This window comes from Electrona antarctica, assembly GCF_951216825.1.
Source record: "Electrona antarctica genome assembly, contig: scaffold_384, whole genome shotgun sequence".
Taxonomy (NCBI): Eukaryota; Metazoa; Chordata; class Actinopteri; order Myctophiformes; family Myctophidae; genus Electrona; species Electrona antarctica.
The window spans coordinates 81,734-100,000 of record NW_027637972.1 but is presented as its reverse complement, the minus strand read 5'-3'; the positions used below and the strand labels follow the sequence as shown (position 1 = coordinate 100,000).

General features: G+C 42.0%; 2 protein-coding genes across 2 annotated transcripts; both read right to left on the bottom strand.

Annotated features, from left to right (window-relative positions):
* Positions 1-10,911: 10,911 nt before the first annotated feature.
* Positions 10,912-12,337, bottom strand: LOC306918495 (tripartite motif-containing protein 16-like protein; the record flags this gene model as incomplete). The annotated part of the gene is made up of 2 exons (XM_079531397.1): positions 10,912-11,488; positions 12,319-12,337. 2 exons carry the CDS (start codon positions 12,335-12,337, stop codon positions 10,932-10,934), a joined length of 576 nt encoding a protein of 191 aa, XP_079387523.1. The 3' UTR covers positions 10,912-10,931.
* Positions 12,338-13,508: 1,171 nt separating this feature from the next.
* LOC306918494 (tripartite motif-containing protein 16-like) lies at positions 13,509-17,826 on the bottom strand (the record flags this gene model as incomplete). Its single annotated transcript, XM_079531396.1, has 2 exons — positions 13,509-15,211; positions 17,577-17,826. 2 exons carry the CDS (start codon positions 17,824-17,826, stop codon positions 13,644-13,646), a joined length of 1,818 nt encoding a protein of 605 aa, XP_079387522.1. The 3' UTR covers positions 13,509-13,643.
* Positions 17,827-18,267: the final 441 nt, after the last annotated feature.

Sequence of the window (18,267 nt, the reverse complement as noted above, 5' to 3'; positions counted from 1 at the left end):
TTATGGTGACTTTATACACTGTCAGAGACTGTGTTGTTATGGTGACTTTATTCACTGTCAGAGACTGTTGTTATGGTGACTGTATACACTGTCAGAGACTGTGTTGTTATGGTGACTTTATTCACTGTCAGAGACTGTGTTGTTATGGTGACTTTATTCACTGTCAGAGACTGTGTTGTTATGGTGACTTTATACACTGTCAGAGACTGTGTTGTTATGGTGACTTTATTCACTGTCAGAGACTGTGTTGTTATGGTGACTTTATTCACTGTCAGAGACTGTTGTTATGGTGACTTTATTCACTGTCAGAGACTGTGTTGTTATGGTGACTTTATTCACTGTCAGAGACTGTTGTTATGGTGACTTTATTCACTGTCAGAGACTGTGTTGTTATGGTGACTTTATCCACTGTCAGAGACTGTGTTGTTATGGTGACTTTATCCACTGTCAGAGACTGTGTTGTTATGGTGACTGTATACACTGTCAGAGACTGTGTTGTTATGGTGACTTTATCCACTGTCAGAGACTGTGTTGTTATGGTGACTGTATACACTGTCAGAGACTGTGTTGTTATGGTGACTTTATACACTGTCAGAGACTGTTGTTATGGTGACTTTATACACTGTCAGAGACTGTGTTGTTATGGTGACTTTATACACTGTCAGAGACTGTGTTGTTATGGTGACTTTATCCACTGTCAGAGACTGTGTTGTTATGGTGACTTTATACACTGTCAGAGACTGTTGTTATGGTGACTTTATCCACTGTCAGAGACTGTGTTGTTATGGTGACTTTATACACTGTCAGAGACTGTTGTTATGGTGACTTTATACACTGTCAGAGACTGTGTTGTTATGGTGACTTTATACACTGTCAGAGACTGTTGTTATGGTGACTTTATACACTGTCAGAGACTGTGTTGTTATGGTGACTTTATACACTGTCAGAGACTGTGTTGTTATGGTGACTTTATACACTGTCAGAGACTGTGTTGTTATGGTGACTTTATACACTGTCAGAGACTGTTGTTATGGTGACTTTATACACTGTCAGAGACTGTGTTGTTATGGTGACTTTATACACTGTCAGAGACTGTTGTTATGGTGACTTTATCCACTGTCAGAGACTGTGTTGTTATGGTGACTTTATACACTGTCAGAGACTGTTGTTATGGTGACTTTATACACTGTCAGAGACTGTGTTGTTATGGTGACTTTATACACTGTCAGAGACTGTTGTTATGGTGACTTTATACACTGTCAGAGACTGTGTTGTTATGGTGACTTTATACACTGTCAGAGACTGTGTTGTTATGGTGACTTTATACACTGTCAGAGACTGTGTTGTTATGGTGACTTTATACACTGTCAGAGACTGTGTTGTTATGGTGACTTTATACACTGTCAGAGACTGTTGTTATGGTGACTTTATACACTGTCAGAGACTGTGTTGTTATGGTGACTTTATACACTGTCAGAGACTGTGTTGTTATGGTGACTTTATTCACTGTCAGAGACTGTTGTTATGGTGACTGTATACACTGTCAGAGACTGTGTTGTTATGGTGGCTTTATACACTGTCAGAGACTGTGTTGTTATGGTGACTTTATACACTGTCAGAGACTGTGTTGTTATGGTGACTTTATTCACTGTCAGAGACTGTTGTTATGGTGACTGTATACACTGTCAGAGACTGTGTTGTTATGGTGACTTTATTCACTGTCAGAGACTGTGTTGTTATGGTGACTTTATTCACTGTCAGAGACTGTGTTGTTATGGTGACTTTATACACTGTCAGAGACTGTGTTGTTATGGTGACTTTATTCACTGTCAGAGACTGTGTTGTTATGGTGACTTTATTCACTGTCAGAGACTGTTGTTATGGTGACTTTATTCACTGTCAGAGACTGTGTTGTTATGGTGACTTTATTCACTGTCAGAGACTGTTGTTATGGTGACTTTATTCACTGTCAGAGACTGTTGTTATGGTGACTTTATACACTGTCAGAGACTGTGTTGTTATGGTGACTTTATTCACTGTCAGAGACTGTTGTTATGGTGACTTTATACACTGTCAGAGACTGTTGTTATGGTGACTTTATTCACTGTCAGAGACTGTTGTTATGGTGACTTTATACACTGTCAGAGACTGTTGTTATGGTGACTTTATTCACTGTCAGAGACTGTGTTGTTATGGTGACTTTATACACTGTCAGAGACTGTGTTGTTATGGTGACTTTATACACTGTCAGAGACTGTGTTGTTATGGTGACTTTATACACTGTCAGAGACTGTGTTGTTATGGTGACTTTATACACTGTCAGAGACTGTGTTGTTATGGTGACTTTATACACTGTCAGAGACTGTGTTGTTATGGTGACTTTATACACTGTCAGAGACTGTGTTGTTATGGTGACTTTATACACTGTCAGAGACTGTGTTGTTATGGTGACTTTATACACTGTCAGAGACTGTGTTGTTATGGTGACTTTATACACTGTCAGAGACTGTGTTGTTATGGTGACTTTATACACTGTCAGAGACTGTGTTGTTATGGTGACTTTATACACTGTCAGAGACTGTGTTGTTATGGTGACTTTATACACTGTCAGAGACTGTGTTGTTATGGTGACTTTATACACTGTCAGAGACTGTGTTGTTATGGTGACTTTATACACTGTCAGAGACTGTGTTGTTATGGTGACTTTATACACTGTCAGAGACTGTGTTGTTATGGTGACTTTATACACTGTCAGAGACTGTGTTGTTATGGTGACTTTATACACTGTCAGAGACTGTGTTGTTATGGTGACTTTATACACTGTCAGAGACTGTGTTGTTATGGTGACTTTATACACTGTCAGAGACTGTGTTGTTATGGTGACTTTATACACTGTCAGAGACTGTGTTGTTATGGTGACTTTATTCACTGTCAGAGACTGTGTTGTTATGGTGACTTTATACACTGTCAGAGACTGTTGTTATGGTGACTTTATACACTGTCAGAGACTGTGTTGTTATGGTGACTTTATACACTGTCAGAGACTGTGTTGTTATGGTGACTTTATACACTGTCAGAGACTGTGTTGTTATGGTGACTTTATACACTGTCAGAGACTGTGTTGTTATGGTGACTTTATACACTGTCAGAGACTGTGTTGTTATGGTGACTTTATACACTGTCAGAGACTGTGTTGTTATGGTGACTTTATACACTGTCAGAGACTGTGTTGTTATGGTGACTTTATACACTGTCAGAGACTGTGTTGTTATGGTGACTTTATACACTGTCAGAGACTGTGTTGTTATGGTGACTTTATACACTGTCAGAGACTGTGTTGTTATGGTGACTTTATACACTGTCAGAGACTGTGTTGTTATGGTGACTTTATACACTGTCAGATACTGTGTTGTTATGGTGACTTTATACACTGTCAGAGACTGTGTTGTTATGGTGACTTTATACACTGTCAGAGACTGTGTTGTTATGGTGACTTTATACACTGTCAGAGACTGTGTTGTTATGGTGACTTTATACACTGTCAGAGACTGTGTTGTTATGGTGACTTTATACACTGTCAGAGACTGTGTTGTTATGGTGACTTTATACACTGTCAGAGACTGTGTTGTTATGGTGACTTTATACACTGTCAGAGACTGTGTTGTTATGGTGACTTTATACACTGTCAGAGACTGTGTTGTTATGGTGACTTTATACACTGTCAGAGACTGTGTTGTTATGGTGACTTTATACACTGTCAGAGACTGTGTTGTTATGGTGACTTTATACACTGTCAGAGACTGTGTTGTTATGGTGACTTTATACACTGTCAGAGACTGTGTTGTTATGGTGACTTTATACACTGTCAGAGACTGTGTTGTTATGGTGACTTTATACACTGTCAGAGACTGTGTTGTTATGGTGACTTTATACACTGTCAGAGACTGTGTTGTTATGGTGACTTTATACACTGTCAGAGACTGTGTTGTTATGGTGACTTTATACACTGTCAGAGACTGTGTTGTTATGGTGACTTTATACACTGTCAGAGACTGTGTTGTTATGGTGACTTTTTACACTGTCAGAGACTGTGTTGTTATGGTGACTTTATACACTGTCAGAGACTGTGTTGTTATGGTGACTTTATACACTGTCAGAGACTGTGTTGTTATGGTGACTTTATACACTGTCAGAGACTGTGTTGTTATGGTGACTTTATACACTGTCAGAGACTGTGTTGTTATGGTGACTTTATACACTGTCAGAGACTGTGTTGTTATGGTGACTTTATTCACTGTCAGAGACTGTGTTGTTATGGTGACTTTATACACTGTCAGAGACTGTGTTGTTATGGTGACTTTATTCACTGTCAGAGACTGTGTTGTTATGGTGACTTTATACACTGTCAGAGACTGTGTTGTTATGGTGACTTTATTCACTGTCAGAGACTGTGTTGTTATGGTGACTTTATTCACTGTCAGAGACTGTGTTGTTATGGTGACTTTATACACTGTCAGAGACTGTGTTGTTATGGTGACTTTATACACTGTCAGAGACTGTGTTGTTATGGTGACTTTATTCACTGTCAGAGACTGTGTTGTTATGGTGACTTTATACACTGTCAGAGACTGTGTTGTTATGGTGACTTTATACACTGTCAGAGACTGTGTTGTTATGGTGACTTTATACACTGTCAGAGACTGTGTTGTTATGGTGACTTTATACACTGTCAGAGACTGTGTTGTTATGGTGACTTTATACACTGTCAGAGACTGTGTTGTTATGGTGACTTTATACACTGTCAGAGACTGTGTTGTTATGGTGACTTTATACACTGTCAGAGACTGTGTTGTTATGGTGACTTTATACACTGTCAGAGACTGTGTTGTTATGGTGACTTTATACACTGTCAGAGACTGTGTTGTTATGGTGACTTTATACACTGTCAGAGACTGTGTTGTTATGGTGACTTTATACACTGTCAGAGACTGTGTTGTTATGGTGACTTTATCCACTGTCAGAGACTGTGTTGTTATGGTGACTTTATACACTGTCAGAGACTGTGTTGTTATGGTGACTTTATACACTGTCAGAGACTGTGTTGTTATGGTGACTTTATCCACTGTCAGAGACTGTGTTGTTATGGTGACTTTATACACTGTCAGAGACTGTGTTGTTATGGTGACTTTATACACTGTCAGAGACTGTGTTGTTATGGTGACTTTATCCACTGTCAGAGACTGTGTTGTTATGGTGACTTTATCCACTGTCAGAGACTGTGTTGTTATGGTGACTTTATACACTGTCAGAGACTGTGTTGTTATGGTGACTTTATACACTGTCAGAGACTGTGTTGTTATGGTGACTTTATCCACTGTCAGAGACTGTGTTGTTATGGTGACTTTATACACTGTCAGAGACTGTGTTGTTATGGTGACTTTATACACTGTCAGAGACTGTGTTGTTATGGTGACTTTATACACTGCCAGAGACTGTGTTGTTATGGTGACTTTATACACTGTCAGAGACTGTGTTGTTATGGTGACTTTATCCACTGTCAGAGACTGTGTTGTTATGGTGACTTTATACACTGTCAGAGACTGTGTTGTTATGGTGACTTTATACACTGTCAGAGACTGTGTTGTTATGGTGACTTTATACACTGTCAGAGACTGTGTTGTTATGGTGACTTTATACACTGTCAGAGACTGTTGTTATGGTGACTTTATCCACTGTCAGAGACTGTGTTGTTATGGTGACTTTATACACTGTCAGAGACTGTGTTGTTATGGTGACTTTATACACTGTCAGAGACTGTGTTGTTATGGTGACTTTATCCACTGTCAGAGACTGTGTTGTTATGGTGACTTTATACACTGTCAGAGACTGTGTTGTTATGGTGACTTTATACACTGTCAGAGACTGTGTTGTTATGGTGACTTTATACACTGTCAGAGACTGTGTTGTTATGGTGACTTTATACACTGTCAGAGACTGTGTTGTTATGGTGACTTTATCCACTGTCAGAGACTGTGTTGTTATGGTGACTTTATACACTGTCAGAGACTGTGTTGTTATGGTGACTTTATCCACTGTCAGAGACTGTGTTGTTATGGTGACTTTATCCACTGTCAGAGACTGTGTTGTTATGGTGACTTTATCCACTGTCAGAGACTGTGTTGTTATGGTGACTTTATCCACTGTCAGAGACTGTGTTGTTATGGTGACTTTATCCACTGTCAGAGACTGTGTTGTTATGGTGACTTTATCCACTGTCAGAGACTGTGTTGTTATGGTGACTTTATACACTGTCAGAGACTCCAATGTGTTCTTATATTATCACCACTTGTTGTGTTTTTGGTCCATTTATTAACCCATTCTGGGCGGGAACCCCTTTAGGTGTTAGCATTATGTTATGCTTTAGCTATTGAAAAAAATTAACCATGTTAATGATTTTCTCAGAGCTTGAAACTGAGTGGTTTCTGCCCAAAAGCGACCTAACAATATTAGAGTCGTCCCGATAGCATTTTTTTCAGACTGACTACGAGTACACAGGGCCGGATCTACCGTAGGGGCCCTTGGGCACCAGGGGCCCCTATGGTACTTGAGGGTGGTACCGGCCCGAGTACCCGATGCCAGTATGTGCCATATATGGTCATCAGAGACCCAGAATAATTCCATGAGCTTTCATTGGTCGATGTAAATCACATTGCTATTTAACATGATCATCATCAATGTGTCTTATTTTATTTTTTTTATGTTCACTGTTTTGAAAATAACTTTTTGTTTGGGTTTCAAATAAATGCAGAATGTGCAACATTGTATCTTCTATTTCTGTCCTCTGGGACTGTGGTTCTCAAAGTGGGGTCCGGGGACCCCCCAAGGGTCTATGGGGAGGTTCCAGGGGGTCCCCAGCCCTACATTATTGATAGACCCTTACAGGTCTGTGACTCTGAGAGTAACACATGGAACCAAATGGACCCTTACAGGTCTGTGACTCTGAGAGTAACACATGGAACCAAATGGACCCTTACAGGTCTGTAACTCTGAGAGTAACACATGGAACCAAATGGACCCTTACAGGTCTGTAACTCTGAGAGTGTAACACATGGAACCAAATGGACCCTTACAGGTCTGTAACTCTGAGAGTAACACATGGAACCAAATGGACCCTTACAGGTCTGTAACTCTGAGAGTGTAACACATGGAACCAAATGGACCCTTACAGGTCTGTAACTCTGAGAGTAACACATGGAACCAAATGGACCCTTACAGGTCTGTAACTCTGAGAGTGTAACACATGGAACCAAATGGACCCTTACAGGTCTGTAACTCTGAGAGTAACACATGGAACCAAATGGACCCTTACAGGTCTGTAACTCTGAGAGTGTAACACATGGAACCAAATGGACCCTTACAGGTCTGTAACTCTGAGAGTAACACATGGAACCAAATGGACCCTTACAGGTCTGTAACTCTGAGAGTGTAACACATGGAACCAAATGGACCCTTACAGGTCTGTAACTCTGAGAGTAACACATGGAACCAAATGGACCCTTACAGGTCTGTGACTCTGAGAGTGTAACACATGGAACCAAATGGACCCTTACAGGTCTGTAACTCTGAGAGTGTAACACATGGAACCAAATGGACCCTTACGGGTCTGTAACTCTGAGAGTGTAACACATGGAACCAAATGGACCCCTTACAGGTCTGTAACTCTGAGAGTAACACATGGAACCAAATGGACCCTTACAGGTCTGTAACTCTGAGAGTAACACATGGAACCAAATGGACCCTTACAGGTCTGTAACTCTGAGAGTGTAACACATGGAACCAAATGGACCCTTACAGGTCTGTAACTCTGAGAGTGTAACACGTGGAACCAAATGGACCCTTACAGGTCTGTAATTCGGAGAGTGTAACACATGGAACCAAATGGACCCTTACGGGTATGTAACTCTGAGAGTGTAACACATGGAACCAAATGGACCCTTACAGGTCTGTGACTCTGAGAGTGTAACACATGGAACCAAATGGACCCTTACAGGTCTGTAACTCTGAGAGTGTAACACATGGAACCAAATGGACCCTTACAGGTCTGTGACTCTGAGAGTGTAACACATGGAACCAAATGGACCCTTACAGGTCTGTGACTCTGAGAGTGTAACACATGGAACCAAATGGACCCTTACGGGTCTGTAACTCTGAGAGTGTAACACATGGAACCAAATGCACCCTTACAGGTCTGTGACTCTGAGAGAGTAACACATGGAACCAAATGGACCCTTACGGGTCTGTAACTCTGAGAGTAACACATGGAACCAAATGGACCCTTACAGGTCTGTGACTCTGAGAGTGTAACACATGGAACCAAATGGACCCTTACAGGTCTGTAACTCTGAGAGTAACACATGGAACCAAATGGACCCTTACAGGTCTGTAACTCTGAGAGTGTAACACATGGAACCAAATGGACCCTTACAGGTCTGTAACTCTGAGAGTAACACATGGAACCAAATGGACCCTTACAGGTCTGTAACTCTGAGAGTAACACATGGAACCAAATGGACCCTTACGGGTCTGTGACTCTGAGAGTAACACATGGAACCAAATGGACCCTTACAGGTCTGTAACTCTGAGAGTAACACATGGAACCAAATGGACCCTTACAGGTCTGTGACTCTGAGAGTGTAACACATGGAACCAAATGGACCCTTACAGGTCTGTGACTCTGAGAGTGTAACACATGGAACCAAATGGACCCTTACAGGTCTGTAACTCTGAGAGTAACACATGGAACCAAATGGACCCTTACAGGTCTGTGACTCTGAGAGTGTAACACATGGAACCAAATGGACCCTTACAGGTCTGTGACTCTGAGAGAGTAACACATGTAACCAAATGGACCCTTACAGTTCTGTAACTCTGAGAGAGTAACACATGGAACCAAATGGACCCTTACAGGTCTCTGAGAGTAACACATGGAACCAAATGGACCCTTACAGGTCTGTAACTGTGGAATGCACTTCCCGTTGCAATCAGAACTGCAGCATCACTCCCGATCTTCCGCCGTAGTCTGAAAACCCACCTTTTCAGACTCCATCATGGCCCATAGCACTTACCCTACCCCCCTTAGACAGCACTTCTTAGACTTATATAGCATTTGAAACAGACTTATAGCATGTCATGTAGACAGCACAATAAGTGCATTGTATGTAGTCATAGCACTTCATAGTATATAGTGTATAGTAGTCATAGCACTTCATAGTATATATGTGCAGCATAGTATAGCATATATGTGTAGTTTATATGTATAGTGTCATTATATAGATATGTTCTAGTTATAGTTTATATGTATAGTGTCATTATATAGATATGTTCTAGTCACGTTCTTAGCTTACGCATGTTTCGCGATAAATGCTTTTTACATATGTGATGTATTCCCATGCTTTTGTTCTTGCTTATTGTAAGTCGCTCTGGATTAAGAGCGTCTGCTAAATGCCTAAATTGTAAATTGTAAATTGTAACTCTGAGAGTAACACATGGAACCAAATGGACCCTTACAGGTCTGTAACTCTGAGAGTAACACATGGAACCAAATGGACCCTTACAGGTCTCTGAGAGTAACACATGGAACCAAATGGACCCTTACAGGTCTGTAACTCTTGAAATTAAAGTTTGTTGAGAATCCCTGGTTGACTTTTTAAAGTTTGAGCCATAAACACGTTGCAGTTCACTGTGTTGACAGCAGGTGTCAGTATAAACACACAATACAAGCAGCAGGGCTCTACAGCTAAACTGGCTTCTTTCTCTTGTTTAGACTTCTTCAGTGACGCCCACGCACACACACACACACACACACACACACACACAGAACAAATTGAACATTTAACTATAGATTAAAAGTTGCTGAGTCATCCTTTAGTTACAATAGAAGATGTGTTCATCTTTAATGTCACTTTATTGTCATTTTATTAAAGTACGTGCACATTATTTTAATACTTAAAGTAAAAGTACCAATACTTCAATGTAGATCATACTCTGTTACAAGTTAAAACTCTGGAGTTCCAAATGTACTAAAGTATTGACATCAAAATGTACTCAAAGTACGGAAAGTAAAAGTACTCACAATGCACAATGTCCCGTTTCAACGTTTCAAAATGTGACAAAAAAATGTTTCTTTAAAAAAGCCACGTCTGACCTGACAGGTTTAGGAGGAGCTTCTGGAGTCACACAAGTATAGAAGTGTAATAACAATTAAGGGTCATTTTAATCACTTAATTTCAATCATTTTATTGCTGGAATCGTTCAGTCTATTGACCTTTGACCTTCTTCAGGCAGAATCAAACGCAGGACAGGATATAATTATGTTCATCACTTGATTGAAGGAATGTCCACACCTGTGTCAAAACAGGTCATTGAGAATGATAGCTCATGGGAGTTGTAGTCCTATCAGTGAACTACAAGTGTCCACTGAGACAGGAGAAAACATCAGGAAAACATTATTACATTTTATTTACAAACGGAGAAGAAAAAATAAACAATAAACAAAAGACCAAATGCAATCTAATGCAAACATCAGGCACACAGCCATCATAAAGCAAATAGCAGATCTACAAGCTCATAGCGCGGCACTCGGTGCCGCGCTATGAGCTTGTAGATTTTTATCAAATCATGAAAATGTCTTTGAATAATATTGTTTCTCTTTTTTTTAATCAGAAAACTGTTAGGATTTTGAAGACATTCAGTAGAATCTGGTCTCAGGTCTTAATTATTAACCCCTTCTAGCCCCTATATACTTCATCATACGACACATAGGAAATAAATAGCTGATCTACAAGCTCACAGAGCAGGCTGAGAGAAAAACTATACAATAATGAAGCAACGATTCTGATCTGATGACACGAGAGACAAAACAACAGTGTGATCTAGTTGAGCTCATACAACAACTCAGCAGTGGATCCATATCCAAGCCCAAATCCAACATGGAGGTTGTGTGTGAACGTGGTGTGGACTATGTGAAGGACCGTCATGGTGTCGTCAGACACACCGTAGAAGGACAGAGTACCTGCACTGTGGTCCAGGTACACTCCTACTCTGGAGGACACACGGCCTGGGATGGGAGTCTTAATGCCTCTGTGTATGAAAGTATAACCTTGTTCTGTACACTCTAAAGACCACGATTTATCATTGTATCCAAATACACTTTCAGCACCAGACCCTGTTCTGCTGATATCTTTATGTGAGACTGCTATACCACAGACTCCACTCCTCTCTACCTCAGAGTACCAGCGTCCACTCAGAGCCTCTCTACTCAGAACCTGCCACCATCCAGTGAATCTCTCTGGGTGATCAGGATGGTATTGATTGTCCATCCGTGTTACTTTTCTGTTCCCTTTAGACAGAGACAGGTAGTGATGAGCTGTGTTTGGATCCAGTGTGATCGGACGTGAATACTTTAAGAACTCAGCTCTGGTCTTGGGTTCTGCTGGTGTATTATTTGAATTTAAATCCTGAATTAATTGTTGCTATTTTTGAACCTGAAAAGTAACATTTTTATTTAGTTTCAAATGCCTTTAATTATAGTTATGTTAACTTTATGAACTAAATACAAATACATTGGACATTAAAAAAAAGACAATAACATTTGAATACTACTCATTAAGCTACTAATCTAAGGAGAGGAGAGGAGAGGAGAGGAGAGGAGAGGGGAGGGGAGGGGAGGGGAGGGGAGGAGGGGAGAGGAGGGGAGGGGAGGGTTTTTGCAGCAAATTTTGATTTTAGTTTTAGTCTCTTAAATAGTTTGAATTTAGTTTCAGTCACATTTCAGTCACCTGGAAGGTTTTAGTGTTAGTCTAGTTTTAGTCGACTAGATATCATAAGATTTTAGTCGACTAAAACTACAGTTGATTCAGTCGACTAAATGTTTTTTGTCGGGCCTTGATGCCGTCTTAATGACTTAATGATTTTACACTTTTGTACGCCCATTTCCTACACCAGGGAACTGGTGTGGCCAATCGGGACACGGTATGCAATATGGGCGGGCTTTGGTACAGTGACATTCAATGCTTGAGACCTTTGACTGACAGTAGCTCTAACCAATTGCGTCAAAGAGAAAATGTTTGAACCCACCCCCCGGGAAACAAGATCCATACACAGCATCTCCAGACTCAAATACCACACGACAGTGTGATTTGAGTCTGGCTTATTAGCCAGGCTAGGAATCTTTCAGTCTATTGACCTTTGACCTTCTTCAGGCAGAATCAAACGCAGGACATAATTATGTTCATCACTTGATTGAAGGAATGTCCACACCTGTGTCAAAACAGGTCATTGAGAATGATAGCTCATGGGAGTTGTAGTCCTATCAGTGAACTACAAGTGTCCACTGAGACAGGAGAAAACATCAGGAAAACATTATTACATTTTATTTACAAACGGAGAAGAAAAAAATTAACAATAAACAAAAGACCAAATGCAATCTAATGCAAACATCAGGCACACAGCCATCATAAAGCACAGAGCAGATAGAATATTTAACATCAGGCACACAGCCATCATAAAGCACAGAGCAGATAGAATATTTAACATCAGGCACACAGCCATCATAAAGCACAGAGCAGATAGAATATTTAGTCATTAGTTTTTTAATTCAACACTCATGTTAAAACCCTCATTAAGGCTTTCTAAGGCAGTGGTTCCCAAAGTGGGGTCCGGGGACCCCCAGGGGTCCTTGAGGGAGTTCCAGGGGGTCCGGGGACCCCCAGGGGTCCTTGAGGGAGTTCCAGGGGGTCCCCAGCTAAATGGTAGTTTGGAACCAAATGTACCCTGATGGGTCTGTAACTCTGAGAGTGTACAAATGGAACCAAATGGACTCTTGGTCTGTAACTCTGAGAGTCCGCGCTATGAGCTTGTAGATCTGCTATTTTTCAACAGCTAAAGTATAACATAATGCTTAAAACACCAAAATGGGTTCCCCCCCAAGAAACAGGAGCAGATTGTGAAAATAGCAGATCTACAAGCACAACTCCTCGCGTTCTCCAGATCTAATATATACACACACTGTCTATTATACACTAGTGTTGATTTTGTCGACTAAAACTATGACGAAAAATGTTCGTCGACTTTTCACTGAGGAAAACTAGATAAAAACTAAGCAATAATGACTAAAACTAAGACTAAATATGTTGTCAATCTTCTCAACAGATAAAAACTAGACTAAAATGTTAGGAAGTGACTAGTGGAACTAAAAGATGTAAGTTATGCTTGGTTTCAAACTGAAAATAGCAGACCTACAAGCTCATAGCGCGGCACTCGGTGCCGCGCTATGAGCTTGTAGATCTGCTATTTTTTTATTAAATCATGATAATGTGTCGCAAATCTTTGAATAATATTGTTTCTCTTTTTTTTCATCAGAAAACTGTTAGGATTTAGAAAACATTTAGTAGAATCTGGTCTCAGGTCTTAATGGGTTAAATTAGATTATTAACCCCTTCTAGCCCCTATACACTTCATCATACGACACATAGGAAATAAATAGCTGATCTACAAGCTCACAGAGCAGGCTGAGAAGAAAAACTATACAATAATGAAGCAACGATTCTGATCTGATGACACGAGAGACAAAACAACAGTGTGATCTAGTTGAGCTCATACAACAACTCAGCAGTGGATCCAGGGTAATAACCATAAAGCCCAAATCCAACATGGAGGTTGTGTGTGAACGTGGTGTGGACTGTGTGAAGGACCGTCATGGTGTCGTCAGACACACCGTAGAAGGACAGAGTACCTGCACTGTGGTCCAGGTACACTCCTACTCTGGAGGACACACGGCCTGGGATGGGAGTCTCAATGCCTCTGTGCATGAAAGTATAACCTTGTTCTGTACAGTATAAAGACCACGATTTATCATTCCATCCAAATCCACATTCATCACCAGACCCTGTTCTGCTGATATCTGTATGTGAGACTGCTATAACACAGTGTCCACTCCACTCTACCTCAGAGTACCAGCGTCCACTCAGAGCCTCTCTACTCAGAACCTGACCCCATCCAGTGAATCTCTCTGGGTGATCAGGATGTGATTGACGTGTGTTCATCCGTGTTACTTTTCTGTTCCCTTTAGACAGAGACAGGCGTTGATGAGCTGTGTTTGGATCCAGTGTGATCGGACGTGAATACTGTAAGAACTCAGCTCTGGTCTTGGGTTCTGCTGGTGTTGACAGTGAAACCAGTGGCGGATTTACCAATCTGGGGGCTCCCAGCAAAGCTGAGGCGGGGGGGCGGAGGGTGGGCCGTGGAGGGTGGGCCTCGGGGCTCTGCGCAACGGCGTGGTCTGCGTCGTGCAATAAACTGTCCCTGAGTGAAACATCCACCCTGTTCACTGTCTCTGAGACGTTTGTCCCTTCCTCTGTGAGAATGTCCTCTAGTCTGTCCCTCATCTTGGACACGGCCACAGTCACATCTTCAAAGTGTCTCAGAGGACAGACATGGCTGCTGGCTGGGTGTGTAGATTCACTGGTGGTTGAGAGAGAGGAGGTGTAACGCTGTAGAAAACGGATGTGATCCTCTGTGAGTGACAGCTGCTCCAGCTCAGCATGTCTCCTCCTCAGTTCAGTGACCTCCTGCCCCGCACGCCTCCTCAGTTCTTCAGCACGACTCACTTGACGTTCCTGCTGGTCTCGGATCAGCTGCCTCACCTCAGATCGTCTTCTCTCCATGGAAGAGATGAGCTCAGTAAAGATGGTGTCGCTGTCCTCCACTGCTCTGTCGGCACGGTGCTTGATGGACTCCACAAGCCCCTTCACGTCTTTCTCTCTCTCCTGGATTCTCTGCTGGATGTTCTGCTGACTCTTATCGACCTCTTTCTGTCTCTCGGCCCGTTCTGCTGCGGCCGAGGTCGTATCGTGACCTTTGTGTTCGTCCACGGAGCACAGAGAGCAGATACACTGCTGATCGGTGCGACAGAAAAGCTTCCTCACCTCGTTGTGACGAGAGCAGATGTTCTCCTGAAGCTCTCCGGAGGCTTGGACCAGCTGGTGTCTCTTAAAGGCAGGAGACTGATAGTGAGGCTGGAGGTGAGTGTCACAGTAAGAGACCAGACACTGAAGACAAGTCTTCACAGCTTTCAGTCTCCTCCCAGTGCAGACATCACAGGCCACATCTCCAGGTCCAGCGTAGCAGTGATCAGGAGGAGCAGCTTGGAGTCCTGTTGATAGATTGATACAGCATTTATTTATCAATATGATAAAAATATATATATTTCATTTGTCTATGTGCCTGTACCCTCATATTAATACAAAAAAAGTAAATTATTATTATTACTGTGTAGCCATCATAAAGCACAGAGCAACGGTGTCAAAAGTAATAAACACTATACTATCAAAAATGGTCAATCATTGACCAAATCCTAAGTGAGGATGCAGTGGAGAGACATGTCCTCAGTGAGGATGCAGTGGAGAGACATGTCCTCAGTGAGGATGCAGAGACAGAGACAGAGACATGCAGGAGGACAGAGACAGGAGGACAGAGACAGGAGGACAGAGACAGGAGGACAGGAGGACAGGAGGACAGCAGGACAGGAGGACAGAGACAGGAGGACAGAGACAGGAGGACAGAGACAGGAGGACAGGAGGACAGGAGGACAGAGACAGGAGGACAGAGACAGGAGGACAGAGACAGGAGGACAGAGACAGGAGGACAGGAGGACAGGAGGACAGAGACAGGAGGACAGAGACAGGAGGACAGGAGGACAGAGACAGGAGGACAGAGACAGAGACAGGAGGACAGAGACAGAGACAGGAGGACAGGAGGACAGATACAGGAGGACAGAGACAGAGACAGGAGGACAGGAGGACAGATACAGGAGGACAGGAGGACAGAGACAGGAGGACAGAGACAGGAGGACAGAGACAGGAGGACAGGAGGACAGATACAGGAGGACAGAGACAGGAGGACAGAGACAGGAGGACAGATACAGGAGGACAGGAGGACAGAGACAGGAGGACAGAGACAGGAGGACAGAGACAGGAGGACAGGAGGACAGATACAGGAGGACAGGAGGACAGAGACAGGAGGACAGGAGGACAGAGACAGGAGGACAGATACAGGAGGACAGGAGGACAGAGACAGGAGGACAGATACAGGAGGACAGGAGGACAGAGACAGGAGGACAGGAGGACAGAGACAGGAGGACAGATACAGGAGGACAGGAGGACAGAGACAGGAGGACAGAGACAGAGACATGCAGAGCTGGACATTAACTAAGTACATTTACTAAAGTACTGTAAATGTACTTAAGTACTGTAACAATCCTAATTACTTTAGTTACTTTGTAGATTTTGATTATTATTACAAAACATACATTAACGTTGTATTCCTGAGACTGTCGTAGTTGCGTGGGCGTGGCCTGTCACAACTATTACATCATCTCCTAATCGCAATCATTTCAGATATAATCACAATTATTTTTGCATAATCGTCAAAATGTCGATTAACATTTTTTTTAAATAGCAGAAATAAATAGCAGATCTACAAGCTTACAACACCCTATTTTGTACATTAAATGTATCAGTGATTTCAGTTATTTTTTAAGTTATTTGTCATAATATCTGCTCTGTGCAATTTGTGATAACGACGTCTAAAAGGCAAACAGAAATACAAACTGCAATGTAAGTTCAATGAAAAAAACAACAATAATTAAATCCTTAACCCATTCTGGACGGGAACCCCTTTTGCTATTTTAACTAAGCATTATGTTATACTTGAAAAATTATGTTATACTTGAAAAATAGCAGATCTACAAGCTCATAGCGCGCCACCGAGTGGCGCGCTACGAGCTTGTAGGTCTGCTATTTTTGAAAAATCGTGAAAATGCGGCACAAATCTTTGAATATATATTTTTTCAGAAGACTTTTTTTTAAATGTCGACGTCAAGCCTAAATGGATTAATTATTACTGCAATTATTTGTGTGACATTATTAACCGTCACCTTAAATTAGTAATGGTGACAGCCGTACACGTGGTGTGGTTATTGTTTAGTTAAATTAGTAATGGTGACAGCCGTACATGTGGTGTGGTTATTGTTTAGTTAAATTAGTCATGGTAACAGCCGTACACGTGGTGTGGTTTATTGTTTAGTTCTGGGTAAAGTCCAGACCTTCTGGGACACAGTGATAAATCACATGTCATATCTCCTGTTTTCTACTCCATATAGTTGACATGGCTGGCATTGGGACTCCATATATGGACATGACACTTTATCATACAGTCCTGATTGGCCAACGTTATTGGAGTTGAGCATGAAAGAGAGAGAGAGAGAGAGAGAGAGAGAGAGAGAGAGAGAGAGAGAGAGAGAGAGAGAGAGAGAGAGAGCAGCCAATGAGGGAGCAGAAAACAGCACTGGTCATGTGACCCATGCAGCGCTCGAGGCAAGCTGTAGATTTACTTAAGTAAATGTACTTAGTTACTTTCCACCGCTGTTTTTGTACGTACGTTTCATGTCTTTATGGGTTCAGTAAATGTATATCTGACAGACAGGGAGCTGTTTTTACAAGAGAACGTAAAGGTCTCACCTGTCTTCTTCAGGCTCTCCACCACCTCAGCCAACATGGTGTTTCTCTTCAGAACAGGTCTTGGGATGAAGGCGTGTCTGCATTGAGGACAGCTGAACGTCCCTCTCTGATCGTCCTGGTTCCAGTATCCTTCGATACACGTCCTGCAGTAGCTGTGTCCACAGGGAACAGTCACTGGATCCTTCAGTAGATCCAGACAGATAGAACAGCAGAACTGTTCCTGATCCAGTTGAACTCCCTGCTGCGCCATTTTAGTGGCACTTACAGTACTCTATCTGATCAGACTCTGACTGACTGACTATCAGAGGAGTTTAGTTTGGACTTTGGTTTCATTTCCTCAGAAATCACATGACATGGGCGGTTCATCCCGGTTGTGTGTGTGTGTGTGTGTGTGTGTGTGTGTGTGTGTGTGTGTGTGTGTGTGTGTGTGTGTGTGTGTGGTATGTGGGTGTGTTGGTGCTGGTTTATGGGGCTGATAACAAAGGGCTTGGCAGGAATCTGGCTCCACTTCATTTCCTTGTGTACACTGTAGCCTACAGCACAAACATGAGGTACAAACAAATGGTTCAACTTTATATTGAGCTTGTGTTCAGGTAGAAATACTATTATATTATACACTCAGGCGAGGTTCAAGGACATGAGCAGAACATCTGAGATCTAAACACAAAGACGTTCAGAGAAAAGATTAGAT